At 48.9% G+C, this 27,717-nt stretch overlaps 1 protein-coding gene and 1 long non-coding RNA gene across 2 annotated transcripts; one reads left to right on the top strand and one right to left on the bottom strand.

The window, feature by feature from the left end:
* Positions 1 to 194: 194 nt before the first annotated feature.
* Positions 195 to 26,305, bottom strand: Clcn7 (chloride voltage-gated channel 7). Its single transcript, XM_040748312.1, has 25 exons — positions 26,084 to 26,305; positions 17,557 to 17,625; positions 16,095 to 16,166; positions 15,900 to 15,965; positions 15,275 to 15,407; positions 14,820 to 14,929; positions 13,871 to 13,951; positions 12,450 to 12,512; positions 12,256 to 12,339; positions 11,330 to 11,423; positions 11,048 to 11,112; positions 10,425 to 10,541; positions 9,963 to 10,017; positions 9,424 to 9,484; positions 8,659 to 8,797; positions 7,922 to 8,015; positions 6,144 to 6,313; positions 4,864 to 4,915; positions 4,449 to 4,576; positions 4,143 to 4,228; positions 3,711 to 3,840; positions 2,724 to 2,783; positions 2,465 to 2,641; positions 1,999 to 2,079; positions 195 to 1,789 (listed from the first exon to the last, which is right to left on the bottom strand). Exons 1-25 carry the CDS (start codon positions 26,219 to 26,221, stop codon positions 1,703 to 1,705), a joined length of 2,412 nt encoding a protein of 803 aa, XP_040604246.1. The 5' UTR covers positions 26,222 to 26,305; the 3' UTR covers positions 195 to 1,702.
* Positions 2,024 to 3,521, top strand: LOC121141263. Its single transcript, XR_005878131.1, has 2 exons — positions 2,024 to 2,086; positions 2,648 to 3,521. It is a non-coding gene; the product is annotated as an uncharacterized LOC121141263 (long non-coding RNA).
* Positions 26,306 to 27,717: the final 1,412 nt, after the last annotated feature.

Below are 27,717 nucleotides of genomic sequence, written 5' to 3'. Positions count from 1 at the left end.
ATGGTGAAGAGGTCATCCAGGAACCTTCACAGATCCTTGAGTCACACACATAGAGAGTAAGGGTCCTAGGCAAATGGGACATAGCTAGCCCTGCATCTAAGAGCAGAAACACCCAGAGGGTAGGATGGCAACCACAGAAGGGGACACTGGAGTTTCAGCCCTCTCAAGAGCCACAATGAGAATATTGGGAGAGACAAGTTTTGATTGTTTTATTTAACCTAATATATCCAAAAATATCATTTCAACATGTAGTCAACACAGAACTGAGGACAGATTGCACATGCTTTTTTGGTACCAAGTCTTTGAGGCCCTGTGCAGTGTTTTTCATCTCCTTGGGTCCAACTCAGATATGGCTCTTCCCAATCCAGAGCACCCCTGGCTTTGCTACAAAGACCTACCCACCAGGGCCAGTGGAGCAGGCAAGGTGGGTCAGCTACAACTTCTTGTAATGCAGAGCCTGGCACACCCAGACTTGAGGACAGGATGTCATCCAAGCAGGTAACAGAAACCACGCTCTGCACTGAGCCTGAGAGCAAGGTTATGAGAGGGGGATGAGGTCAGGTCCCTGGGCTAGCTGAAGTACTTGTCAAGAGCTGCAAACCACTGCCCATCACAGACAGCAGCTACTGTCTACAGAGGTGCCACCTGCACTTGCTTTATCACCACGCTGAGTGCACACATCTCCAGAGTGCTGAGCCCTAGGTAGGAGTCTCATTTCTCATACCCAGATTCAACAATATACTTAGTCCACCTCCTCATGGAACGAAGAGCCGCTCCTCTGGAGGGATGATGACTGGGAGGCAGTAACTGCCAGCTTCCTAAAGGACCCATGTACCCTGTGATAGGATGTGCCAGTGTCCTGGAAGGAGACTCAGAAGGTGACTGCTGGATGTCAGGTCTAGCTTGGTCCGGTGGAGCCAACTCTGACAACACAGTTTAGAGGTGAGACTCCTTGGCTCTGGTGCTCACAGGTCCATCTTAGGGCCACCCCTGGATGGCCAGGTCCTGGGAGGTCCCTGCCCAAGGGTGTATACAGTGTAGTTATAAGCAAAGCCACTATGGACATCAGTGCTGCGGGAAGACCTGCCTTCCAGCTGTGGTCCACAGTGCCATGACCCCCAGTTCTGAAAGCCTGGGGCGGATGTAGGTAAACTCAGACTCAGTCTTTATGTGGTTTTCAGCTCTCAAGCCCCAGCCACAGAGCCAGTTTCCCCATCTTCTGGACCAAGAATGGGATGGCACATGTGGGTTCCCCAACAGAGCCTGTTCCAGGCTGCATAGCTCCTCATGCCCTTGCTGCTGAAGCTCTTGGCTGGTGTGGGCAGTACCACCACAGTGTAGGTGCTCAGTCAGAGAAGAAACAGCAATAGGTCACGGCTGTCTCTGTCTACCCCTCACACACACGTATCAGCTTCTGTTGGCTCTGAGAAGTGAGCCGCAAGGGTGCAACTGCACAAATTTCATCCTTGGAGAAGGAACCCAGGAGAAGGGCAAGTTCAAGGGTCAGGGAACAAGGAAAGTTCTGATGATGTAAACCAACTGCCCAAGAAAAAGGGTCTGGCCCCCACACCAGTCAGGCTCAGGGAGGGCATTTGCTCCTGCTGTTGCACGGCCCAGAGGGCAAGGCTTTGGCTGAGACCAGGGACCCTGGGAGGAGGTGCAGAGGGGCTTGGGTACCACTGCACAAGGGTGGAGCCAACCCTCACGTCTGGGCCAGCGAAAGCTCTTCAAGGCCTCCCTTCCCTAGGCGGTATCTTGCCAGGTCCTTCCTGGTCACCAGGCCGACCACCTGCAGAAACAACATTAGAGCACTTCTGCTCCATATGATGGCATACTCTATATACCAGTGCTAAGTAGGTGTGCAACAACAGTCTAAGTCCCAAGGCTTACTGTCCTGTGACAGACAAGACCCAATGTCCACCCACAACCTAGCAGGGACACACGAAGCAGAGTGTGAGCCAGCTCCAGCACTCTCCAGCAGGACAGAAGCAGCCTCACCTGATTGTGGTTATCTACTACCACCAGGTGCCTCAGGCCCAGAGCCCGGAACAACTTGAACACTCGAGGAAGAGACGCCTCCTGCAAGGTAATCAATTGCCTTTAGCCCACTTCACCCCACTGTAGAAAGAGATTCAACTCCCAAACCAGGCATTTCCAGGGTCCTGAGCTGTCCCTTTCCCTCCGTCCCTGACCACAAGCCTCTACATGCTGCTAGTGGGGTTCTCAAGGCTCACTGCTATTTGAAGCCCAAATTCTCCCAGGCTTTGGTCAGATGGTCCATCTCAGGCAGCAAGCTCCACTTGCATCATCCCTGAAGGCCTCCTCTCTACCTGGCAGCAGTTACTCCACAAGATTCCAGAAGCTCCTTACCACCTTTTCAAAGTGCACAAGGCATCTAGCTTGGGCCCTGGAGGTCATCCATACACCACGGGCCTGCCCCCAACACCTTTGGGTCATTAAGTACCTGGGGCACTGTGTAGGGAGAGGGGTTCATGAATTCAGAAAGGTCCATAGTGCACTCCCGCTCATCCTGGGATACATGGATGGACTGGATTGGAGGGAAGCGAGGGTAGGCGTCACGGAAGTCCTTCAGCCTCAGTCGCCGCTGCACCAGACCCATGTTGGACCTTTCCACAAACACCTGCAGGCAGCAGTCAGTTGTGTATCCGTCACTGTGAAGGACAGTGCCCAGGACGCGCCCACCCATGGACTGCTGCACATACCTTGTGCTTCAGGAGCACGATGAGCTGGGAGCGCAGGATCAAGCCTTGGAGCCTGGCTGGCTGCAGGAGAGGAAACAGAGGCCTTGAGACTGCAGTGGGAAAATCTGGTCAGATTCCCCACTGGCCCATAGTTGCTGTTTAACAGTCACCTCTAAGCACAGGCCTTGAAGTGGGTATCTCTCACATATAATCCTGCTAGTCCCTAAAGTATCTGAGACAGGGCTAACCCTGTCTGCAGAGCATGGAAGCCAGCTGCTGAGAATGGAATCAACAGGTAGCAAGACATAAGCCAAGTCTATTTCTTACATTTCTTTCAGGCCACTAGGGCTAATGTCCAACACATCCCAGCAGAATAAGAACTGGGCAAGGGGTAAACATTAGCTGGGTTCACATCTCATTGGCACCTCCTGATAGACATCACAACACCATGACTTAGAAGTCCAGTTCAGTCACAACTGCACAAGGCTGTACTGTGGGGACAGGCCAGCTAAGAGAAGAATTTTACTTTATGTGCAACACAGGATTTCCTGTTCATGGGCTGGAGAAATGGATCAGTGGTTAAGGTCCCTTGCAGAGGACCTTGGCTTGATTCTAAACACCTACTCGGTAGCTCACAAACATCTGTAATGCCAATTCCAAGGGGATCTAATGCCCTTTTATACATGCAGGCAAAACACATAAATAGGATAAAAATAAATCTTTTTTTTAAAGGTATCTTGTTCAGATGAACTACATGAGGAACATCCCCAATATAAGTTGCTCACAGGCACAAAATAAAAAGGAATTTATACTCCTAAATAGGTGCCCACGGGCCGGGCGGTGGTGGCGCACACCTTTAATCCCAGCACTCGGGAGGCAGAGGCAGGCGGATCTCTGTGAGTTCGAGGCTGGGCTGGACTGACAGCCTCCAAAACAATACAGAGAAACCCTGTCTCGTAAAAAACCAAAAAAAAAAAAAAAAAAAAAAAAAAAAAGTGCCCACGGTACCTGAGTATCTCCCACATCCTCCACCACGGGGAACCCATTGTGATTGGATGCTGTGTCACTTAGGATGTCCACGATGATGCCAACCTTCTCTCTCCGTCTCAGGCAGGTCACAGGTGTGCTCATTACTTCCCTGCCAAGAGGCCCAATCCAAGGATACTATCTCAATGACACTCATACGACATACTGTCAAGGGACTTCCTTAAGAACTCTTGTACAATGTTAACACTAGACAGACATGAAGCTGTCAGACTTGGAACCCCAAGAACCCCATTTCCATGCTATAAACTTAACCAGGCACTGGGAGACCAGTCATGGGCCAGCGACAGTGGGACACTGGTACCTGGGCTCTCCACAGGCATTCAGTGTTTTCCCTGTACACATCCACCCACAGCACCCAGGAACCTGAGAGCTTAGCAGGCCAGCTGGCCATACCTGGCAGTGAGCGAGTGTGAGGTGACCGGGGCCTCCCAGTGCAGGAAGGGCACACTTTGCAGCTGGATGTGCATGTCATAGAGGCCCTGGGTACAGAGTCATGATTCAGGACACTGCCCATGGGTCCTTAAGGCACATTACCTCCCTCAGGGCCCCACCATTGCCAGGTTCCTGAAGGATATAGGGAGTGGCTCAATGGGCCTCTTCCTTGTGCAGCTGCTGCAGGCCCCTCAAACCCCAGTGTTAGGCTACAAGGTCAGCATCCAGGGTAAGCAGAGGACAAACCATCCCCTTCATGCTGCATACCTCAATGAAGACATCGCCCACAATCTTAGCAGTCATCAGCACCAGCATGATGGGAAAGCCGTAGGTCACATTGCTGGTGGCCTCCATCATGATGACTGTCAGGCTAAGAGTCATTCTCACGATCCCACCTGTAGGGATAGTCATAAGTCCCTATCCCTCTAAACACAGGATCCCCAGCTCTGCTATGTCTACCGTCTTTTTACCCACACATCTTTCCAGACCCCAGAAGCAAGGATGGTTACTATCGGGCCCTGATGATTGCCATCTGGCTATGCTATGGGGCTGATGACCTCACCTGCTTCACTTTCTATTTTGCTCACATGAATGGCAAAGGCCAGCCTTGGTGGAACTCATCATGGGTGGGCAGGATACAAGTGAGACCCACTCACCAAACAGGGCAAGAGCTGGAGCTTACCAAGCTGAGCAGCGGCTCCCATCAGGGCGTATTTACCCGGGTCTGCCCAGATCTGTGGGAGGCAACGTGGCTGAGTATCAGAGGCAGTGGCAATCCTTACCCAAATCTGCCAGGGCATACCAATGAAGATGCTATAATTGATCCACATATAGGAGTGAGTTTCATGGCTCACATGCAGAACATTCTACTCCAGTGCTCTCTGTTACAACCTGTATGCTAACACTAGCTAGGTGTGCCTTGTATAGGGACAGGTATGCAAACTCTATCTACCACCTGCCCACACCCATGAATTCAGAAGGTTGTACTTGCTTTGTGCTGAGGAACCTACATGAAGGACGACAGAAGGGCAAAAGCATGCACAAGGTGCCACTGCCAACGTGACACACTGGTCACCCAAGAAAAGACATTCAGTTGTGCAAAAATGATTCTAGGGCCAGGCAGTGGTGGCGCACACCTTTAATCCCAGCACTCGAGAGGCAGAGGCAGGCGGATCTCTGTGAGTTTGAGACCAACCTGGTCTACAAGGGCTAGTTCCAGGACAGCCTCCAGAACCACAGAGAAACCCTGTCTTGAAAAACAAAAACAACAACAAAAAGACTCTAGGACACACTACAACAGAGATGAACCAAGCAGACATCATACTCAGTTAGAGACCAGAGACATAAGAGGGTGTATACTGTTGCCCTAGGAAATGTTGGCAATAGATGAGCCTAGAGACAGCAAGGAAGCTAGAGGCCACTAGACAGTGGGAGGAAAACGGGAACAACTCTAGGCGGAGAAGGAGCTCTGGAGCTGGAAGTGAGGGTTGCACAATGCTAAGCATCTAATAAAGTCACTGAACTGTTTATGTTCAAAGCAATCATTCTTAACAATCACATCTCAGAAGACAGGAGATCTAGACAGATTCCGGAGTCTGAGGACAGGGCAGGGGCAGATATAGGCTTCCTGTTGTTATCCCTTCTGTAATTTGTCCATTTTATTCAAATGACTTAACTGAGCAAACACACACAGATTAAAACCCCAAGTTCCACCAGCAGTTGTGAGAGGAAGTGCTAAGAGACCTACATGCAGGTCAGCGCTAGATGGACCCGGGCTCCTTTCCCCTTTGTTACATTCTCTCTCATCTACCCAACGTGTCTCCACAGTTATGTGACACAGTTACTTGATAGTGTTAGAACTTTTGTCTACCTGCACTAGGTACACTGATCTCCCCGGTTGTGGCCCCTAGGGTCACCAGAGCACTTGAGCTGTGGAGATCTGGCATGCTTCCCCCAACTCACCGCTGCCCCTGTGAGGTAGGACAGGGAGATGCCAAAGAGTCGGCCCCAGGCAGCTCCAATGAGCAGAGATGGGATGAAGACACCAGCAGATACTGTGAGGCCATAGGTCCAGCAGGCCAGGAAGAAGTAGACCAGGGTGAACAGGCCTAGTGTCAAAGGGTTGTAGGAGCCTAGGGAAAAAGAAGGCCATTGAGCTGTAGCTGGAACTCAAGCCTGCACAGGGATGTCCTGCCTGTCATGTGCATCCACTCTGAGAACCAGACCACCAGAGCCCATTCCCAGTGGTCTGCATTCTCAGCTGCCCCAGGTGAAGGGTAGGTCCCCAGAGGCAGAAGTAGTGATGGTGAGAAGTGCAGCAGGGTTCACCCAGGCCCCATGTCAGCACCAAACTCCCCACAACAGCTGACGTGCCCGGCCCCAGGTGGAGGCCCTTGTCTGGGAGAAAGAGGAAGCCCGTGCTCCTGAGAGCAGCAGCAGACTCCCAGCTCAGCTGGACTCACACCTGGTGTGACTTCACACAAGGCAGCTGCACTAGGACACCTTCCCTGAGCCTGAGCCTGGTCTGAACCTGGGAGCCCTGTAACAACAGTTCAGGGAAAACACCAGAGGTGAGAGGTGACCAAGACATGTCCTGTTTGGCCCCAAACCACTCTGGGCTACTGTAATTCAGTGGTCAAACTCCAAGACCTGGGAGGTATGTCCTCCCTAGACAAATGCTGAGGTTATATTTGTGGGTGAGAAACCAGAGAAGTAAGGCCAAATAGAGAGGAACCAAGAACCACAGTGGCCTACGTGAAGGCCAGGGTGGGGGAAAGCGTCATCAATCTGTGTGGATAAGAGAGAGCATCATGGCACAGATTACTGAGGTTAATGGGGCAGGTCAGTAAGGGCAGAGATCCATGTGAAAGGCCACTGGCTTATTCTCTGCCAAATTTATCCATTAGCTTTCATGAACCTTTCCTATGGACAGTCCCCCAAACAGGGAAGTCCCCAGTAGCCTTATGACAGGAAACAATTGTAAACACTTGTCCCCCAGGGTAGGGTGGATGGCATGGTTAACTTTAGTTGTCAACTTGATACATTTGTGAAGAGGGAACTAAGGAATTGCCTCCATCAGACTGGCCTGTGGGCATGTTTGTGGGAGTATTTTCTTGATTGCTAATTGATGTAGAGGATCCAACATACTGTGGGCAGAGCTATCCCTAGGTGTGTGCGCCAGGCCTGTATGAAGAAGGGAGCTGAGCAAGCAAAAGGCAGTGTTCCTCCATGGTCTTTGCTTCAGTTTCTGCCTCAGCTTCCCTCAAAGATGGACTGTAATCTGTAAGCTAAATAAACCCATTCCTTCACAAGTTGGTTTGGTCACTATTTTACCACTGACAGCAACAGAATGCAAACTAAAACAGAAGGGGAGGAGCCTGAGATGCAGGCCTAAGGCTGCTCAGCTCTGCATTGCTGTAGGGCTTGGCTGAGCCCAGAAAGGTCTGGGTATGGAGTCACCAGGCTTGGTTTTCTTCTGGAGAGAGAGAGAGAGGTGACTCAGATGACTAGCCTTAGGAAGAAAGGAGAAGATGGGGAGCCCAGTCAGTCTCTCTCCAGGTGCTTGGCCACAAGGTACCCTACAGAACCATGCAAACCCATGTTCCCAACTCTGCAATGTTGGTTCCTGAACTCCAGTACACCTCACCATACCAGAAGTGACTCCTCAGTCCAGGGCAGTGACCTCTGGGCCAAGAATTTACCCACTGTCCTTAAGTCCCAGCCATGCTGACTGCACATACCTGGGGGGTCATGGAAAAGGCTGACAACGCTCTTCTCTGGGGTGTTAAAGAAGGCTGCAGCCATGGAGTTGTACTCGCCATCTGCACAGAAGAGCTGCGGAGATGAGAGAAAGGACAGAGGGAGAGAAAGCCACAGGGAGGATTCTGTGCTGCTGCTGAGTGCTCCCATACCGAGTCTGGAGAGCACCAGACAGGATCTGGGTTCTGAACACAGAGCCCAAGTGTAAATTCAGTCAGGGCTTCAACGGTAGGACCATCTCTCTGGGAGAAGGAGATCCATCTGTCCCTGCTACCCGGAAAAAACAGGAACCTAGGAGCTTCATGAGCAATGCCTCGGAATCAAGAGTTGGACAACAGCCCTGAGAACCAGTAGGTCCAGACTCTCAGATGAGTGCCATATACTATATGGAGGGACACACCATTCCTTGGCCTAAGGAGAGAGGCAACTTTCGTTTGGGGACTCTTAAAAGCTGCTACAAGTATCCCTATAAGGTTTCTGTAAAATTACAGGTATGTACTTCTCTAATCTAAAACTCTCTCCAGGAGGTGTCTGGAAATGACTATGGTGAGATCAGTCTAGTACCACCACCCATTCCCCAGGCACCTGAAAGACAGCTTCAGATTACTTTGGGACCCTACAATACAGAGTCTAAGGCCTACGAGCATTGGTACCACTGAGAAACAGCATTCAGGAAAGCTGGTCCTGTTCATAGGGCCAGCCCAAGACCTATGCCTACCTGGAGTGGGTAGGACATGGAGCTCCCCCGCAGGGGTTGGCAATCTCGAGATGAGTAAATCAAGACGAATGCAACCGTGGCTGTGACAGCAGCCACCAGCATGGCCTCAATCACTTGGAGGCAGGGCCGGTGGATGTACCTAGAGACCAAAGCCAGGATGGACTTTGCTGCATAACCAAGAGTAGCCTTACCTGCCCTGCCCCTGGCAGTTGCCATGGCAACCTGACCCAGAACCCATTGAAGAGGGGGCAAAACAACATAGGTTTAATGATCAATGAGCCCAGACTCCTGGGGTTATCTTTCTCCTTATGGCTATGGACTTCTCAGTAATAATGCGCCCTGCTACCCCACCACAGCATCTTAGTCCAGTGAAAAACCAGAAAGACATTCAGTGTCTTCCCAAATTTGATTGCTTCTCTTCTAATAAAAGGGCTGGCACCCAAGGCAGAAGGTAGACAGTAGCTAACTCACCTAGAGCTTTGTTGTCCGTGACAAATTTTCTCTGCTAACTTTCACAGACCTTAGGACCTGAGGAATGTCTCTCTGGGAGGAGCACTCAGCCTCTGAAGCTCCTCCTGCCTCTCCCCCACTTCCACTGATTGTCCCTGTCCCCCAGGCCACACACCCTTGACCTGCCCTGAGAGCTAAGCAGGGTAGACCTTCAGAAAAGGACCCTCACTGACAAGGCCGCTACAATTTGTCCACTTCCTGCGCCCAGTAGAGCTGCACTGTCTATGTGGCGCACAAACTGGGATTCCTTCTCACCTGATCCGAAACATGGTTAGCCAGTAATTCAAGGCATTGAACACAGCTCCAAGAATGCCACCTGTGACCAGAAAAGAGACGAAAGTTAGTTTCACAGGGAGGACAGTCTTGGTGAGGGTGCACTGTCAGATGGCTCCCCAGGCGTCACCACTAAGACCACTCTGCCTTCCACTTAGCTTCTTACAGAGCAGTGTGAATTGAGCATGGGAGAAAAAAAATTCTGGGAGGAAATAAAAAGGAAATCTGAATCACCTCAGACCCTGAACATTTTGGGCAAGGAGTCCTCACTCTGTAAATGTTGTAAAGTTCTGCTTGCTCCCAAGGGAATCTCATTCCAAGTCTGAAGCTTTGCCACAGTAGAATTAAAGCTCTGGGGTCTTTCTGAGTTGCCCACCCCTGCATGAATCTTCATAAGATCCCTATCAGGACAGTGCCTAGAGGTGAGGTGTGGCGATCTTCACAGCACCACTCTGGAATTGGGAGTCCATTCTCCCCAACATAGGTTGACTCTGGTCCATGCTACAGGGAGGGGCCCTTACCAACCACACCCATGGCGATGAAAACAGGAATCTCATGGATGGTGTAGGCCATTTTCTGTGCAGAGGGGGAAAAAGCAAAGATTTTGAGAAGTTGCTGCTTAAATGACAGGACTGAGCAGGAACTCTAGCTACAGGCACGGAGTCTTGTAGCACTATTGTACAGAATCAAAGAGGTTCCATAGGTCTTCTTTGCGCAGACCTTATGGCCGGCCCTTCAAGGCTGAGCTGGTGTGGGTGGCTTGTGGAGTCTGGCACTCTGGAGCCGTCTCACACTGCAGCTGTGGTATACTAAAAGCCCTGAGGGAGCAGATCCTTGTGCACACTACAGGGTCCTTGAACTGACAAGAATTCAACATCCCTACTAAGAACTAGATTTTCCCAAGCCATGTTCAAGTCTCAGCCAACAGTGTTCTGAGGTGGCACCAGAAAGGGCAAGGTGGGATAATGTGGCTGGCAAATTACCTCTGAGTCAAATCTTCCAAAATTTATGAGGCCTGGGCTGGACAGGTCCCACATGTTTCCATGGTAGATGCTCAGAACAAAATTCAGGGTAAAGGTGGAAATCATGGAAGCAAAGAACTGTGGCAAAGAGAAATCAGAGCCTTAGAGACCTGCCTGATGCACCTAGAACCCTCAGAGCCCTGCCCAGCCCACTTAGTACTCAATGTCCTCAGAGTTCTACCTGGCCCACCCGAAACCCTCAAAGCTACATTTGGCCCACCTAGGCTCCAAGAGCTATATACAACACTTTCATCTGAATGCCAGAGCCAGACATGGAGATTGGGACTTCTGGTCATTTGGAAAGTTGTGTGTCTGGATAGCTCATCTACGACAAAAGGAAGGGGACTGGAGTCAAGTGTGGCTGGGTCTACTGGTTGGCTGGGCAAAGGTGGCATTGCTGCTCTATAGACAAGCTAATGAAAGATATAAGAGAAGGTAGTGTTTTTGAGGTTTCCAGCACCAAGAACACCTGGCACAGGTATGGAGCTACTGGACCCACTGGGGGATTCTACAATACAAAGGATGGACTGACTATGAAGAGTTCTCAAGGGAGAGAAGCACGATTGCCTTCCTCAGGAACTTACAATTCTCCACGTCAGGAACTGATTCCAGAAGGATGCACCTTCCTCCAGGCTGAACAGGACCCCACCTAGAAGGCAAGCGGCAGGACTAAAGTGTCACCTGAGCCACAGCAGTCTACTCACTGCCAGTGTCCAACACAGGTCCCAGTTGGTGGCTATAAGGCACTGCCCATACCCTCGCCTGGCACTTGTCTACAAACATCAGAACTATGCCTACAATAAAGACTTGCTTCCCCATCGGGGCCAGCCATAGTCAGAGATGAGGTGGAACTGACTCCTCCTTACCTACAGGGGCTCCAAATGCAGCAGACACTCCTGCTGCAGCTCCAGCTGAGACAAAGTCCCGCTTCTCTGTGTCTCTGCGGAAGTATTCAAAGATCTGAAAGAGAAAGATGGAAGGTATTAGGGAGAAAAGTTGGAAACAGGTCCCACCAAAGGGACCAAAGAAGAGATGTATAATAATCACATTATAATCGTAGCAGTAGCCACTGGATTCAGAGAACAATATGACATAGTGAAGAAAACAGGAAGGCTGGGGGTGCCCAAGTACCCACAGCTGAGAGTATAACCACAGGATTCCATTTGTGACAGTGACTTAACTTCTCCATACATGAAAGAATCTATGAACTTCTTATTCCAGCTCTACCTTAGTAACTGGAGAAAATCCAATGAGTGGAAAAACCTAAACTTATTCTTGATTTTATCAAGGATTGTTCAGTCAGGCTTGGTGGTACATCCTTGCCATCTCAGTTCCCAGAAGTCTCGAGACAGAATCCTAAGTTCAAGGCCATCCTGGGTTACACAGTCACTGTTTCAAAAGATGGGTATAGACTTATCAACATAGAAGTTTAGTATAATGCCCATCTTATTGCTGTTAACAGTGAGAAACATGACAAAATTATACCATGAATCTGAGTAGCCATTTAAAGCTCTGACCTCCCTCAAGTGACTGTTCCTCTGAGAAGCTGGTCAGAACCACAGATCCTTTTCAACACAATCACACTAGCATAAAACACCAGAATCCTAGGGATTGACCATGGAGAAGTCACATGGTCTGTAACCACCTGGACTGGGAGCAGGCCAGCTTGTCCTTAGAATCAGCAATGGATGTTGAGGGAGACCCGGAGATCTAGAGAAGACTGCACAGGCAGAAGACCAGTGGAGACACACCCATGACTCCCCAGTCCACATGTGTGTGTGGAAGAACTCACCTTGAAATCTCGCTTGAGTGATGTTGACCTTCCCTGAGAAATCCCAGCAGCAATCACCGAACCTGAGTGGATCATTGGCCCTTCCTGGGAGCACAAAGCAATCAGTACTGAGAGGTCATGCTTGGGCCTTGGTGTCCTCCCAAAGACAGAAACTCAGACTCAGGAGGGACCAGTATCATTCATTCTGTTGTTACCTTTCCCACAGCTAGTCCCCCTACCACAGACAGAATCACACCGGACACCTTGATCACCAGCGTCTGGAAACAAAGAAAATGCAGAGTTTGAATAAACATGCTGTACACATGCCTGAGCCCCAGAGGCTCAAGAAAAGCCAGCACTGCTGATGAGCGCTCAGATGAGAACTCACACTTATCATCCACTCAGACTCAAACACTAGGGCAGCACCCAGGGCTCCTGTTCCACACCCCGCTGGAGAATCTAGAGTCAATATCCCTAGAGGGTCCTGAGGAAGGAGCTCAACCCTGCCTATGACTATGCCTTTGCTCTAGGCCCAGCACAGCTTTATCATGGAGACAACTACTAGCTGGGTCTGACAGCACGACCTCCATCTCATGAGCATACAGGTGTTTCCCCTGGAGACTTTAGGATCCACTCCATGGACACCCCAGTATTCCTCCCCATGAAGGTGGGGGCTGAGGGACTATGACTCCCCTGAACTGCATGAGCCTGATGGGTGCTCAGGGCAGTCAAGGGTGAGCAGAACTCTAACTCTGTCACATAGGCCCATTAACAATAAAAAACATAACAACTTATACATGCCTCTCTGGTACAGGGAGGAGGGGCCACTGGGAGGGACATCATGTTCAGGGCAGGTTCTGAGGAAGCCTCCTAAATCTAGTCTGTTAGTCAAAGATATTTAGCAAAATGTTCCAGAGTTCCACAAAGTCTAGTATGGGTAACAGTTAGTGCTATGTCCAGAAGCATCACGTCTACCCTATTATATGGCAAAGTAGCAGCACAGGTCTCTTGCTTTCCAGAGTGTGACCACACTGCCTTTCCTTGGCTATAAGGCATGAGGCCTGGGAGCACTCCAGAGAGGCCATGGATTATCAGGGAAGGGAGTACATCAAAGGAGGCCAATGCACACCTGCCTTCTTCGATAGGGACAGGAGGCAGTGTCTGGCCAGACTTGGGCAGAAAGGCTAGTCATGCAAAAACAACCAATAATAAGCAGACTGTGTAGACAACTGCTCAGTCCCTGTGGCATTAGTAACTCACTTGTGGAAAACGTTATAACTAGAAAAATGCTGGTAATACTATACAATACAACTATGAGAGGAAACTTTGAAAATAGGGAGAGAAAGGCAGGCCATCTCCCACCCTAGTTTAGTCCCTCTGGCTCTGAAATACTCAGGGCCACACAGTCCTGAATTACATACATGTACTGCATGACTGCAATCACAACACTCATATTCCTGCACTACTTACTAAAGACAAGGACCAGTTTTTGCTACTTTCAGATGTACAATCTGCTGCTGTGAGCACACACAACAGCTGGTGTGTGCACAGCTTGTACCAGGTATGGAGGGTCAAGCAAAGACAGACTTAATTAAACAAGCAGAAATCCTACGCCCTGCCCCATATCACACCTCACCTTAAGTCGCACCACGTGAGGGATCTTCACCCCATTGAGGAAGCACTTGATCTGGGGAATTCCGCTGCCAGCAGCAACTGGCTGGAAAGACAGAGGTGCCACTGAGCAGGTGGAGTAAGGGGTGCAGCCTCTACAACCACAAGAAACACGGGGGCAGGTGTGGAGAAGGGCTTCATGTCAGGGAAGTAGAGGTCCCTCCCTAACCCAGCCCAGAATGGAATGGCCCCTAAGAGAAAACCTGGTTGGCATGTGTAAGGGCCGAGGATAGAGTCTGGTGGTCACGTATCCCCAAGTGAGTTAGGGAAAGATGGACAACACTCATTGTGTACCAAGCAGGAACTAGAACTTCTTGATATATGGGACAGCTGCTTGCTCTATAGCCACATAGAAGATTCTGGATGTTGTCTGTTCCTTCTTTTATCACTCCACCAAAAGGAAAAGGAGCATAGAGAGACCTAGAGAAGGGAGGACTCCAGGGGAGCCTTGCAATAAAGATGCATTTTGGAGGGGTTATCTGTGGGATGGGAGTAGTCTCCTTGGAGAATGGCTGGTCCTGCTGCCCCTCTGCTTGGATACTTGCATGAGTTGTCCAAACTCCTGAGAACTTGCATGCCCTAGAATACCCCATTGTCTAGCTATGAAAAGACCCTGAAAGACCTAGCTCTAACTATATGTGAGTATGGGGTAGATATAGTGTATCTATGGTCTGGGTATGAATTGGGTGGCCAAGGGATGAGGTGTGGGTTCTACTGTTGGGTTAAATATGGTACCACTAGGAGTCAAGCTGAGGAAGCCCCAGTGTCTCTTCTGTTATGACTGAATATTTCCCATCTGTACCACACTGTGGTTCTCTCTGGCAGAAAGCCTCCAACCTCACAAGCTAACAGGGCCCAGGGTGGGTAAGTCAGAGGGGCCCATCCATTCACCGAGACACACACAGTGGCTTTACCTCTATGAAGGCCACAATCACAGACCCCACGAGCACGAAGGCAGAGTTCAGCGTGGCCCACAGCAGAAGGGAGAAAGACAGACCGCCCTTCTCGGTGAACTTGTCAATGTCTCAGGGATTGTCAAGGACAGGAACTGCTACACTGGAACACACACCTGCCTTGCTTGTCTCACTATTATGGCAGTCTATCTGGCCCATATCATTTCATGACCTGGGCCAGCACAACTACTGACTAGCAAGCAAGCCATGGTGCTAAGTAGACAACTTGGAGACACCTCATAGTCTGACTATGACTATACCACCCGTATGCTGAGCTGTGTGCGTGTATGGCAGGTGTTAGTCTCTATGGAGCCAGGCCTGCTCTATTTTACTGCCTGTCTGTGAAGGCACATGCTTGGGTTCTGCTACTGAACCCTCACCCCAGGTGCCCCATGCTGAGTGTCTCTGGAGGATACTGTCCTTGATGACTTTGTACTTGAGACCGGCCAGGTTCTCCACTACAATATCAATGAAGCAGGCTACCAGGCCTGTAAGGATTCCAATGAGGGCACAGATAACCCATCGCTTGATCTCCACCGTCCGGAAAGCCTAGATAGGGATGGGAAACATGGTGCAGTCAAAGGCAAGCAGTGCAGCTAGGCTCTTGCTGTGCACTGCTCTGGTGTTGGCAGATTCAAGGGCGGCTACCACACACAGTACAAAGTTCAGCTCTCAGCCTAAATCTGCTAACAGCAGCCTCCAACAAATGTTTCAATGACCACTGAGGGCCACAGGAAGTCACAAGGAGGTAAATCATATTCCCTATAAATTCACCACTAGCTACTAACATTTGAGGCACTGTCTGCCATCTGCAGAAGAGCTTTATTGACCATGATGATTTTAGCCGTTCCCTTGCAGTTTCCAGTATCTGGGGGCCAGGTGTCACATGTTCAGAGCCCCACCCTCCACACACAAACCACGAAACTGTGGCGGTAGAACCCACAGGCTCGGGGGAGAAAAGGGAAGGGGATAGAACAGGGATACTGCCTGGCCCAATATGCCAGCACCCAGGCAAACAAGCCACAAGCCCAATCTGCTCACCGTGTGGTTGATTCGTCTCTCCTCTTCCAGAAAGAGCTGGTTCTCGCTATTGTCATAGTCCAGGCTCTGCACAGACCAGGGTACAAGGTACTTGATTACTGACCCAGGGACCAGAGTGCAAGTATAGCCAGGAGACAGGGAAGAGGGCTGGAAAGGGTAGGGTTTGAGCTCAGTCAAGGAGGATGGGGAACCCACCTCATACTTGAGGGAGAGGAGCTTCTCATTGTGTGGAATTTCCTTGGGGAAGGTGTGAGGAGGGTCCACTTCCTGTATGAGAAAAAAAGCAGCATGCTCTTTAAGAATAAAAACAAGGAGAAGAAAAGGGACTGAGTCTCAAATCCCATAGTTCAGCATGATCTGACACCCAAGACTGGGAAGTCACAAGAAACCTACAAACTACCATTCCCTGAGCTATGGAGACAAAAGTCCTCCAATGGGGTACTGCAAACACCATAGCTTTGTTTCAGGAGTACAATGTTATTTTAACACCCTAAAAATCAACTGATTTCAGAACAAAGGTCTACAGACCATCCTTCTTTATTTTATAGATAGATACATATAGTTTGTTTTGTTTTTAGATTGGGTTTCTCTGTGTAGCCCTGGCTGTTCTTGAACTCACAGATCCACCTGCCTCTGCCTCTCAAGTGGTGGGATTAAAGGTATGTGTCACCACTGCCAGGCTACAGACCACCTTTTAAATATAGAAAAAAGGGTTATAAATACTCAATAAAGCTGGGTGTAGTGGGGCACATCAAGAATCCTAGCACCTAGGAAGCAGAATCAAGAGGATTGGAAATTCAGGGTCAACTTGGGTTATGTAGCAAGGCAAATAAATGAATAAATAACAGTAAAAACAGATGCAGCTAAGTGACAGAGGGCTTGCCTAGCAGACACAGGCTCTAGGTTTTATCCCGAAGTCTAAAATAACAAAAGCACTAAAGAGACAAAATAAGGGTCTGGAGAAGTGATCAGGGGTTGAGTGTTTGCTTTAGCAGAAGACCCAAGTTTGGTTTCTGGGTATTCATATCATACGGCTTAGAGAAGCCTGTAACTCCTGCTCCAGGGAAAGCCAACGGCCTCTGGCCTCAAGGACAGCTACACTCAGTCATGTGAGAACAACACTGCATCAAATTCCAGGGGAGAGAGATGGCTCAGGAAACATCCCCATGTTTGTTTGTTTTTCAAGATTTACTCTTTATTATGTGCATGCATGTGTGTGCCTATGTGTTGTCATGTGCACGTGAGTACAGGTACTTGTGGAGGTCAAAAGAGGGTGCTGGATCCCGGGGAGCTGGAAGTACAGGCAGCTGTGGGCTATCTGACATGGACACTGGGATCTGAGCTCTGGTCCTCAGTAAGAGCACTATGCTCTCCTAGTCCCTGGAGAACTTGTTTTGGGGATGCCAGAATCCATCCCATGGATCTCTCTGAGATCATCTCTCTGGACATCCTCACACTAAGCTTGCACCTACTCTGCGCTTCATCGCCTCTCCAGCACAGGCTTCCGCCACCTCTTCACACCTGAAGCTGCCGGCCACTTGGCCTCAGAGATCACATCCATATTCTGTATGGGAGCCCTGCTACCTGCTGACCATGCCACTCCACTTTCCTTCACTAAGGTCAGCTCAGTGGGAACAGGGAACATCACACCACTCACTGGGTCCAGAAGCTCATCATCCAGCTCCACGTTGTTCATCTGTCCAATTCGGAAAAATGCAGAGTGAGACTGAAAACAGAGAGGCATGAGGGCACCAGATGAGCGAGGTAGAACAATACTCATTCTAATTCCCACCCTCACATCCTGCCCTCCTGGGTGTTAGAACCCAGGTCTGCTCTTGACATGAACACTCTGCCCCTGAGAAGGCTAGCATGGGACAGAAAGCCCAGTTTCCCCCACCTTAGTACACCACCCTGTCTGTTCCATTATGAAAGGAAACATGACCATGCACCAGGGCCAAGGGCTGTAGGACGTGTCCAAGCAAGTCAGTGTCCACAGTCATGAAGTGATGGTTCCTCCTCTGCCTACCGCCTCTACAAAGTCTAGTCTAGTTTCTCTAGGCCTCTATCTGCTTCAAGCAGCTAATGCAGCCCTCCCAAGCAGAAGCTGTAACAGAGTTGAGTGGGCCCGAGGTGTAGAAGTCCTTGTAGAGGTGCAGCTTGGTGCAGCCAGTGCCCTTTCTTAGGACACTTTCCTGATTGTGAGCCTCCCAACCTGGCTAAATTCACACCTGCCCAGTAAGGGGTAGGTGGAAAAGTTGTGGGGAGGGTGGTACCTATGCCCAATTTCCTGGATGTTTACCAAAATGCTGGTAAAGGGGGCTACAATGAAGGCCAACTTATGAGCTGGGCAGGAGCCATGTGGCCCTCCATTCACTGTGTTAGAAAGCAAAGTAGCTATCTATGATGGAAACCAAGTATGAAGACAGAGGGCGCCCCAAGGACTGCCCATCAGCTTATGTACTGGAATTGTCCCTGGAGCTATCTTCTGGAAACACTGAGGCAGCTGCTTGCCTAGCCTCAGTGTTTCCTGTATCCTTCCTGTTCCCAAGACTCTTATCAAGGTTCATTGGGACCCCAAGCATTTACATTTTTATTATTGTTGTTACTACTACTGCTACTATTGCTTTCTTCAGACAGTGTTTCTCTATGTAGTCCTGGCTGTCCTGGAACCTACTCTGTAGACGAGACTGGTCTTGCTCCCTCCAGAGGCTCCAGGGAAATCCTTCCTACTCCTTGGATTCTAGATGGCTCCAGCCTCTGTCAGTCCCACAGGGCCGTTCCAGGATGACTTCACTTTAGTGACACTTGCAAAGATTTTGTTTCCACACGAGGTCCTACTCATAGGTATCATGGTTAGAATGTGGACATATCTTTGGGAGGGAATCAGTATTTACATTAGCTCTGGCTGTCCTGGAACTCACTCTGTAGATCAGACTGGCCTCAAACTCACTTGCCTCTGCCTCCTAAGTGCTGAGATTGAAGTTGTGCTACACCACAATGTCAATGTGATTTCCAGAGTGTGGTTCACACTGAAATCATGAAGGACTGTGCATGTATATGGCAGTACAAGTATCAACAACAAAGTGTGCATGTTTTTCTTCAAAAGTCTTTTTTTGTTTGCTTGTTTTCGAGACAGGGTTTCTCTGTATTGTTTTGGAGGCTGTCCTGGAACTCACTCTGTAGACCAGGCTGGCCTCAAACTCACAGAGATCCACCTGCCTATGCCTCCCGAGTACTGGGATTAAAGGCTTGCGCCACCAATGCCCGGCATCTTCAAAAGTTCTGGAGCTGCTGGTTGTAGTGTACACACTGGTAAGATTTGCTGAAAGAGGCAGAGACAGAAGACAAGAGGCCAGCCTGGGTTACACATTTTGGGGGCTGGAGAGATGGTTCATTGGTTAAGTGTATGACTGCTGTTCCAGAGGACCCGAGTTCAATTTCCAGCACCCATGAGGCAGCTTACAAGTGTCTGTAACTCCAGGTTCAGGAGATCTGACACTTTCATATAGATACACAGGCAGACAAAATACCAACACACATAGAAGTTTCAGGACAAACAGTATCCTAAACTGCTAAGCTCAGGAAAAGGGTAGGTATGTTCCATAGCCTGTTGGCCAGTGTGTGCTGGCCCAGAAAGGAAGCTGTTGCACACAGGTGAACCCTTCTCAAGAGGAGCTTCAGTGCTGTCACAGCCTCCCAGTCAACTTGTACACAGAGGTGCATATGGCAGGCATTGTACCTGTCCTGAATCCGTAAGACTCCTGATGTGAACTCCATTCACCCCCTCAGGGAAATTGCCCTAAGTGCTGAGTGACCAGGCAGAAGACATAAGGACAATGAAGTAGGGGCTGAGGGGCACAGGAGAGAGAAGGGGAGGTGGCCAGTCTATTTTATCTAGATGAGTTAGACAAGCCAAAGGCCATCAACAATTGTTTCACTATACCACGGGTGCCAAGAGTCAGAACCACCAGGCCTAAGAAAATGAACCCTCAACAGTTTAAGAGGATAATGGGAGAGGTGCTGGCTATGTGTCACATGACAGCACTTGCTTACATGATATCCTTGACCCCAGTGGTGAGCAGTGGCCCAACCATGTGAAAGAAGTAGCAAGCAGGATCCCAATCAGGTGAAGGCTGACAGAGCAATCCACAGACCACAGAGGGTACAGGTGCCTGGTCCCCCTTGCAGAGGGCTTAGAGTTGTGCGTGACTAAGGAAGTGGAATGACAGAGGTTTCCAAGGATCTAGACACTGCACAGCCAGCAAACTCAGTGCTCTGGTACTGAGCTACAATTACTCAACACAACACCCTGGAAGGAACTGCATGAGAACACAGGCCTGCTCAGGACTAGTTGTGCAACTTCTGGAACTCTATAATTATTTCAGAGTTACATAAAACAAAATTTCCCACACATCAAAAGACTGAAAAGGTAACTTTCAAAACAGAACATAAATGCAAATCACAGCACTTGAGAATGCCTGACTGGCAGAAAACAACAAATTACTCACACACATATAAAAAAAGGTGACACAAGTAAAGCTCTGAGCTGAATGGGCATACGTGCACATGTGTACATACGTACATATATACATGCAGGCCAGTCTGGTCTACATAGTGTGTTCCAGGCCTGTCAGAGCTATAATCTGCCTCTGCTCCCTCCCCATCCACCAGAAGTTCAAGGTCATGCTCAACTGCAAAGCTGTTTGAGGCCAGCCTCCCTAGTGTGGTTATATAGTGACCAGTCCCCCATTTTAGCAGCCATTACAGGCTAACATGTGCTTGCATGACCTTGCCGTTCATGGTCACTAAGGTCAGATACCTTCCTCATGGCAAGGAGCCAATCAGAAGTTAGCTGGTAGGGCTGTGCTTTACGACTCTGGGTGTGTTTTATGGACAGTGCACTACAGTGATGTACAGAGCATAGCAAAAGTCTTGAGAGGGCCTATGGGCCATAACAACCAGTTGACCAATCAACACAGGGCTGGTCACCCAAACCTGGAAGTGCACCAATCCTGAGACTGTTTCATACCCCTAGACACTCCCCTTACGCTGCCCTTTAAGATCCCTGCCTTGAGGTTGCTTGGGGTCTTTCTCCAGCCATTCGCCATGGTGGCAGGGTGATGGGCCCGAGCTAATGGGGTTAGCTCCTTAAACATCTGCAATAAAAGTCTCTTTGTTTTTGCATCGAAATAAGCCTCTTGGTGATTTTGGGATTCAGAATCTGGGCACAACAGTTACATCCATAAAGTCAGAGAATAACAGGTGGTGGCCGGGGGCTGAAGGAGGAAGAAAGGAAGAAAACTTTGGGTACAGTTTCAGTTTTACAAGATGAAAGAGTTCTAGAGACTCACTGGCCAACATTAAGAACATACCAGATGGAAGCTGGGTGGTAGTGCACACTTTTAATCCCAGCACTCAGGAGGCTGAGACAGGAGGATCTCTGTGAGCTGAGGCCAGTTCCAGGACAGCCAGGGCTACAGAGAGAAATCTGTCTCAAATAAAAAAACAAAACAAAAAAAAAATGTTTTAAGGCCGGGCGTTGGTGGTGCACGCCTTTAATCCCAGCACTCGGGAGGCAGAGGCAGGTGGATCTCTGTGAGTTCGAGACCAGCCTGGACTACCAAGCGAGTTCCAGGACAGCCTCCAAAGCCACAGAGAAACCCTGTCTCGAAAAACAAAACAAAACAAAAAATGTTTTAAAAAGAAAAGAAAAAGAATATACCAGGTGGGTGGTGCTACAACTGTTATGTGTAATGCTAGATACAGAGATTGGGGGAGGAGGATCAAAAATTAAAAGCCTGGGCTTCTCCTTCTGAGCCTGATGACTTGAGTTCAATCCCCTGAATCCATATGGTGGAGGGAAGACCCAACTCCAAGTTATCCTGATTTCCACACATTCACTATGGCATACATGTGCAGATACACATACTTTCAAAATAAATAAAAATAAAAAAAGTTACAGCTGGCCCCACATGAAAATTTCCCAGGTGGTAGCGGCACAAGTCTTTGAACCCAACACTTGGGAGGCAGAGGCAGGAAGATTTCTGAGTTTGAGTCTAGCCTGGTCTACACAGCAAGTTCCAGGACAGCTGGGGCTATATGGAGAAACTCTGTCTCAAAAAACAAAAACAAACAAAGAAAAAACAAACTAAAAGAAGTGGGCAGGGTAGAATACCTGCCTAGTATACAGGAAGCCTAGGGTTCAGTCTCCATTATGGGGTGGATGGCTAAGAATACTGTATGCCCTCCAAAACAATACAGAGAAACCCTGTCTCGTAAAACCAAAAAAAAAAAAAAAAAAAAAAAAAAAGAATACTGTGTGCACCTAGACAGTACATTCATGGTATGTGCTCTTCCTACAAATACATACATACATATATATGTATGCATCTACAAACACACACATTTTATTTGACAAAGGAGGACAACCACTGAACTCTGACATCCTCCACACTTCACTTCACACCTGGGGACACCATATTTTTGTATTTTTAACACCTTCTTGAGACGGAGTCCTCTACATAGCCCTGGATGACTTGGAAATCATTCTGTAGACCAGGCTGGCCTCGAACTCACAGAGATCTGCCTCTGCCTTCCGAGTGCTGGGATTAAAGGCGTGCACCACCACCGCCTGGATACAACTGTATGTTTTTAAGCTGCCCACTGTTACACACTACCAGCTCTATACCCCCACTTCCTTGAGCAGCTGCCAGGTGCCAGGCTCCAACGCTAAGCACTAAAGAAACCCAGACTGTTACAGTGGGGAACATTAAAAAAAAAAAAAACTGTAGTTTATACAGTCAGTACAAATGTTAAAAAGAGAGGCCTGCATTAGATGCAATAGCCAGAAGGTCTACAACAAGCAGAGCAGCCCAGAGTAGGGGGGAGAGGGCCACAGAGACAGGCTTGAGGGTGGGTATGTCCTGGATGGCTGCCCCGAGGCTGCCAGGATCCAGTCCTTTAGCTCTCTACGCCCTGTTGGGCTGAGGCTTGCTTGTGAGCAGAGAGAGGAGGACAAATTCCTAAGGCTGAGACCTAACAGCTCTCACCAGAAGATAGCAAGGCCCAAGGGTCACTGAAGCTCTCCAATAGCCCCTCAGGCTGTGGTCTGTGGTATCAAGTTACCAGGGCAGAACACAGTCCCACACTCACCTGAGGTCCCTCCTCTGTTGAGGGAGGGGGTGTCTCTGGTGGCAATTCCCAAAATAGGCTTGTAAAACCGCCCTGCACGTAAAGAGACTGCAAACACACACTGCCACCTTGCCACCACCATTTGCTCTAGGATCAAACAGCCTCACAGAGTACTCTACTTCCCATGGCGCGCATATGACCATGACTCGCCGGCTGACCTCACCCTCTCTCTGCTCCACTATCACCCCTAGGAGAAGGACCAAAGCCTTGGCCTCCAGGTAGTGCTGCAGGGCCTGAGCTTTAAGCAGGGCCCCAGCCTGTCCTACCTATGGCAACTACTGCTTGGTCTTCTTCTGCCTAACTGAGGTGGCAACGATGCCACCTCCCAACTCTGGCGATGCCATATGTGACAAAGCCAGAGGCCCAGGAGGTAGCCAGGATAAGCTCATGTTCAGTGCCCGGGGTCACCCCACTGTGCCTCCCTTTTTATTTCAATAGGGTACTGACTCCAGACTAGCTCACAGACTCTTGCTGCAGTACCAGGACACACCATGTCTGCCTATGAGCCTGCCTGTTATCCAGAGCAGACCTTCCCTGAGTAAAGCAGCACCAAGAAGTCACTCAGCTGAAGAGGGGGCCATGGACAAATGTCAAGGGCAAAGATGAGTGTCTTTTAGTTTAATAGGGTTATGGGGGGGTTTGCTTGTTTTGAGACAGGGTCTCATCAATGACCTTCAACTTCTGATCCTCCGGCCTTCACCACTCCCAGTTTTATGTGGCACTGGTGCTGGAGACTGAACCCAGGTGTTCGCTGATGCTGGGCAAGCCCTCCTGTCTGCAGACCCTTGCTGTTAATGACTAGTGTCTACTGAGAGCCAGTTTTCTAACAGGCCAGTGCCTGTTCAACCTGCCTAAGCAGGGCAAGGATTCCTTAGCATTGTAGCCCCCAGCTTCCTGCATGTTTCTCCTAGACTTAAGCCAAACACAAAACCAACTAACATGCCTGAACAGGACTTCCATACCCTGCACCATATTCCAAACTACGGCAGCATTCTAAACATATACTCTCTTTGTCCTGAGCATTCTAAACATATACTCTCTTTGTCCTGAGCGTGTCTAAGGAACTTGCACTATTCACACAGAGCACAAAAATGCTCTTTGCACCTACACACCTATAGGGCTCCTCACATAGAACCTCAGTGACCTGCACACACACCTCAGAACCCACAATGGGGCAGGTGCATAATTACTTTTTTAAGTTGTTTAATAGCAACCAATCAATTGTATTAACTGTAGTTTAAAAAGTTATAATGGTATTTAGGGGGAAAATATCAATTCTTTCTTTGGAAACCAACTCTCAGGTCTATTTGCAAAGAAAAGCAAAACCAAACAAACAGCAAACCCCAACTGTGTCATTTTCCACTCTTTTCCTCTCTTTTTTAAAAAAATTATTTTTATTTTATGCGCATTGGTGTTTTGCCTGTGCATATGTCTGTGTGAGGATGTCAGATCTTGGAGCTAGAGACAGGTAGTTGACATGTGGGTGCTGGGAATTGAACTCAGAACCTTTGGAAAAGCAGCCAGTGCTCTTAACCATTGAGCCACCTCTCCTGTCCCCATCTCTTTCCCTTTCTTAAAACCAGTTTCCAACCTAAGATCACTTTCTTTTTGGGGGGAAGGGAGGGGAGACAGGAGGGAGAGAGGAATGGAGGGATGGGGAGAGAGAGATGGGAGGTGGGGGAGGTGGAGGCCTAGAGAAGAGAGGTGGTCAGTCAGATCCCTGAAACCACAGTCACAGATGGTTGAGCCACTGGACCTGGGTGCTAGGACCTGAACATGGGTCTCCTGCAGGAGCAGCAAGCACTCTTAGCCCCTGAGCAATCTCTTCAGCCCCAGGTTACTTTCTCTACCTCAGGGATAACAAATCACACCTCCCAGAAACACCCTGACCCGCCCAACCGGTCTGCTGCAGTCCCTTCAGATGACTGCAGCAGACCAGATTTACAGGCAGATGTCACTTCAAAGGGAGCTGAGCTGCTTCCCAACAACGAGGAGCCAACTTTGACTTCCAAGGGTCTAGAAAAACCTACATGTAAGTTCTGTGAAACAGCCTGTTCTTGTGTTCCTCCTAGCCTTTTGACGGTAGGAGTACTGTTAGAAAACCCTAAAACCAGGAGAAATGGCAAAAGGCAAAAAACGGTTATAAACAGACGAACATCAAGAGATTCACATAAATACCTGACTCTAAGTTAATACAACGCACACAGGCAGGACAGCCAAAGGACTGCAAGCAATCAAACCAGTGAACCTTTCCAAACATTAAGCATTTTTTAAAGGCACAAACTGTTTTGAGAGCTGAGCACACTCTGGCCTCTGACTTGTTGCTTATCACATCTGGTTGCACATTCCAAATTCAAGTTCAATTAGGTAGTAAGAGAAAATGCGGGGAAATACTTGTCATTGCAATTATGTCCCAAACGTCTGGAATTACTCCTCTGAATAAAGAGTCAGACATTTTCACTGAGAGCGCAATTCTGCCATTTAAACTGTGAAAACTGACAGGCGTGTAGTCCTGGCCTTCCAAGATCTGGAGAAAATGGGGCAGGATGATGAAGTCATGGCCAGCCTGAGCTACACCAGGGAGGCCCTGTTCTGAAACGCCAAGGGTTGGGGAGCATATCAGAGGTCGTATGTTTACCTGGTATGTGTAAACCCTGGGCCCGACCCTCACCATGAAGAGTAAAATCAAGAAAACAAAAACAGTAAAGAAGGTTAAAGTCCTAGGATCTCTTGCTGAAAGGCTAATGACGATTAATGATTGCTGGAGGAGAGGATATCATTTTTTCTAATGGTGTAGCCACTGGGACTAGAGCGGAAGAAGGGGTTCAAAAGGAAAGAAAGGAAGAGGGTAGTGGGTGCGAAACTGTCAAAAAAGTCTTCCGGGAGTAAAAAAATAAAAAATAAAATAAAAAAAGAGGAAAACGCTGTGGTCTTCCCCCGGGTCCCTCCGGCGCTGCGAACCCAGCGGTCACAGCTCCGCCCGCGGGCCTCACCTGGCGCGCGGCCGGCCCGGCCCCGTTCAGCAGCGGCGTCTCCTCATCAGGCGGCCCAGTCCTTCGAAGCAGCGGCGCCGCCTCCTCATCATCGCGGTCTCGGCCGGACCAAGACACCTTCTTGGAGACGTTGGCCATGGTCCACTGAGGACCAAACTCAATAAGAACAGCCGTCCGTCCGTCCGGCAGCGTTCCCGTGACGCGCGCCCGGGACTCACGTGATCTGCCATTGGTGCCCACGTGACCGACGACGGTGGCCGGAGAGATCCTTGAACGCAGGGTCTTCTGGGAGTTGTGGTTCACTAGTCCTTGCAGCCCAGGCTAGACACCTCAAGAGCGATTATCAGTCAATATCTTCACTGAAATCAGTGACCCAGACTCAAGAGAACTAGCCTGAGATGCACGCCCAGTCCCTGAAGAGAAGATGATGTGGAAAAAAGAAGAAACTGGATGTACGGGTTCTGGTATCGACCCTCTTAACTAAGTTGGCTTCGAGCGTCTCCTGTGCTATGCGTCTTAATGCTGTAATTCCGGACAAAGGCTTTGAGACCCTGAACATTCCAGACTAGCAAGGCTAAGGTTCGGGCCTCCGAAGAGACTAAGACAGCGCATGTGTGTGTGGTGTTGACTTGCCATGGGTACTTTAGGCAATAGTATTTTAACAAGGTTGGTTAAGTTTATTAGTGTGGTCTTGGCATCATTGAGTTGTTCTTAAGAGATATATCCTGAAATATGTAGGGGCGAGAATTGGGATTTGAAGCTGCAGCTTTAGGAACTGGAAACTAACCGTAATCATCATGGGTGGCACTCTACCGAGAAGGAAGGAGAATGGTGTAATGCAATTCTCAGCAGTGCTATGGCAGGTGCTTTACAAAAGACGGTAGAAATGGACAAGAAAGAAAGTGCCCACTTAATGAAGGAAATAGTACAATGTGAAAGCTACATGTAACAGAAATATTGGGGAGGTCTGGAGAGATGGCTCAGCAGTTAAGAGCACTGACTGCTCCTCAGGAGGACCCAGATTCAATTCCCAGCACCCACAACTGTCTGTAATGTAACTCCAGGATCCAACACCCTCACACAGACATGCATGCAGGCAAGACACCAATGCACACAAAATGCAAATAAGTATTTATTTTTTAAAATATTGGAAAAGCTGGGATTAGCATGGACAACATGGGAAGATCCTATAAAAATAATTGAAATACAATTCAGACTTTCCTTTTTTTTATTTATTTTTTATTTTTTTCCTGAGACCTGGTTTCTCTTGTATACCTGGTGGAACTTGCTTTGTAGATCAGGCTGGTGTGGAACTCAGAGATCTTCCTGCCTCTGCCTCCTGAGAGCTGGAATTAAAGGCATGTAATACCACCATCCTGTATATTCAGACTTTTTTTCTTTGTGTGTGTGTGTTATTTTTAGTTTATTCCTTAAAATCATCTAGTGCTTTCTTTGACATCTGCATGGAATATTTTCAGAGATTCTTTATCCACCAAGAGACACTATTCTCCATGTAATACTAGCACTTTATGAAAATGGCATTTCTTTTTTAAATTTATTTTATTTTTACTTTATGTGCATTAGTGTTGTACCTCATGTATGTCTGTGTGAGGGTGTTGGTTCCCTAGGAACGG

The sequence above is a fragment of the Mesocricetus auratus genome, unplaced genomic scaffold, assembly GCF_017639785.1.
Source record: "Mesocricetus auratus isolate SY011 unplaced genomic scaffold, BCM_Maur_2.0 Super-Scaffold_100007, whole genome shotgun sequence".
NCBI classification, from domain to species: Eukaryota; Metazoa; Chordata; class Mammalia; order Rodentia; family Cricetidae; genus Mesocricetus; species Mesocricetus auratus.
This window is presented reverse-complemented; position numbering and strand designations above follow the sequence as displayed.

Excerpts from the sequence above, each read along its gene's own strand:
- Clcn7 (XM_040748312.1), bottom strand. The coding sequence starts at position 26,221 with ATGGCCAACGTCTCCAAGAAGGTGTCTTGGTCCGGCCGAGACCGCGAT. Across the intron at positions 13,952-14,819 it reads TGATTGTGGCCTTCATAGAG|CCAGTTGCTGCTGGCAGCGG; the intron begins GTAAAGCCACTG and ends CTGTCTTTCCAG. Across the intron at positions 1,790-1,998 it reads TAGTAGATAACCACAATCAG|GTGGTCGGCCTGGTGACCAG; the intron begins GTGAGGCTGCTT and ends TTGTTTCTGCAG.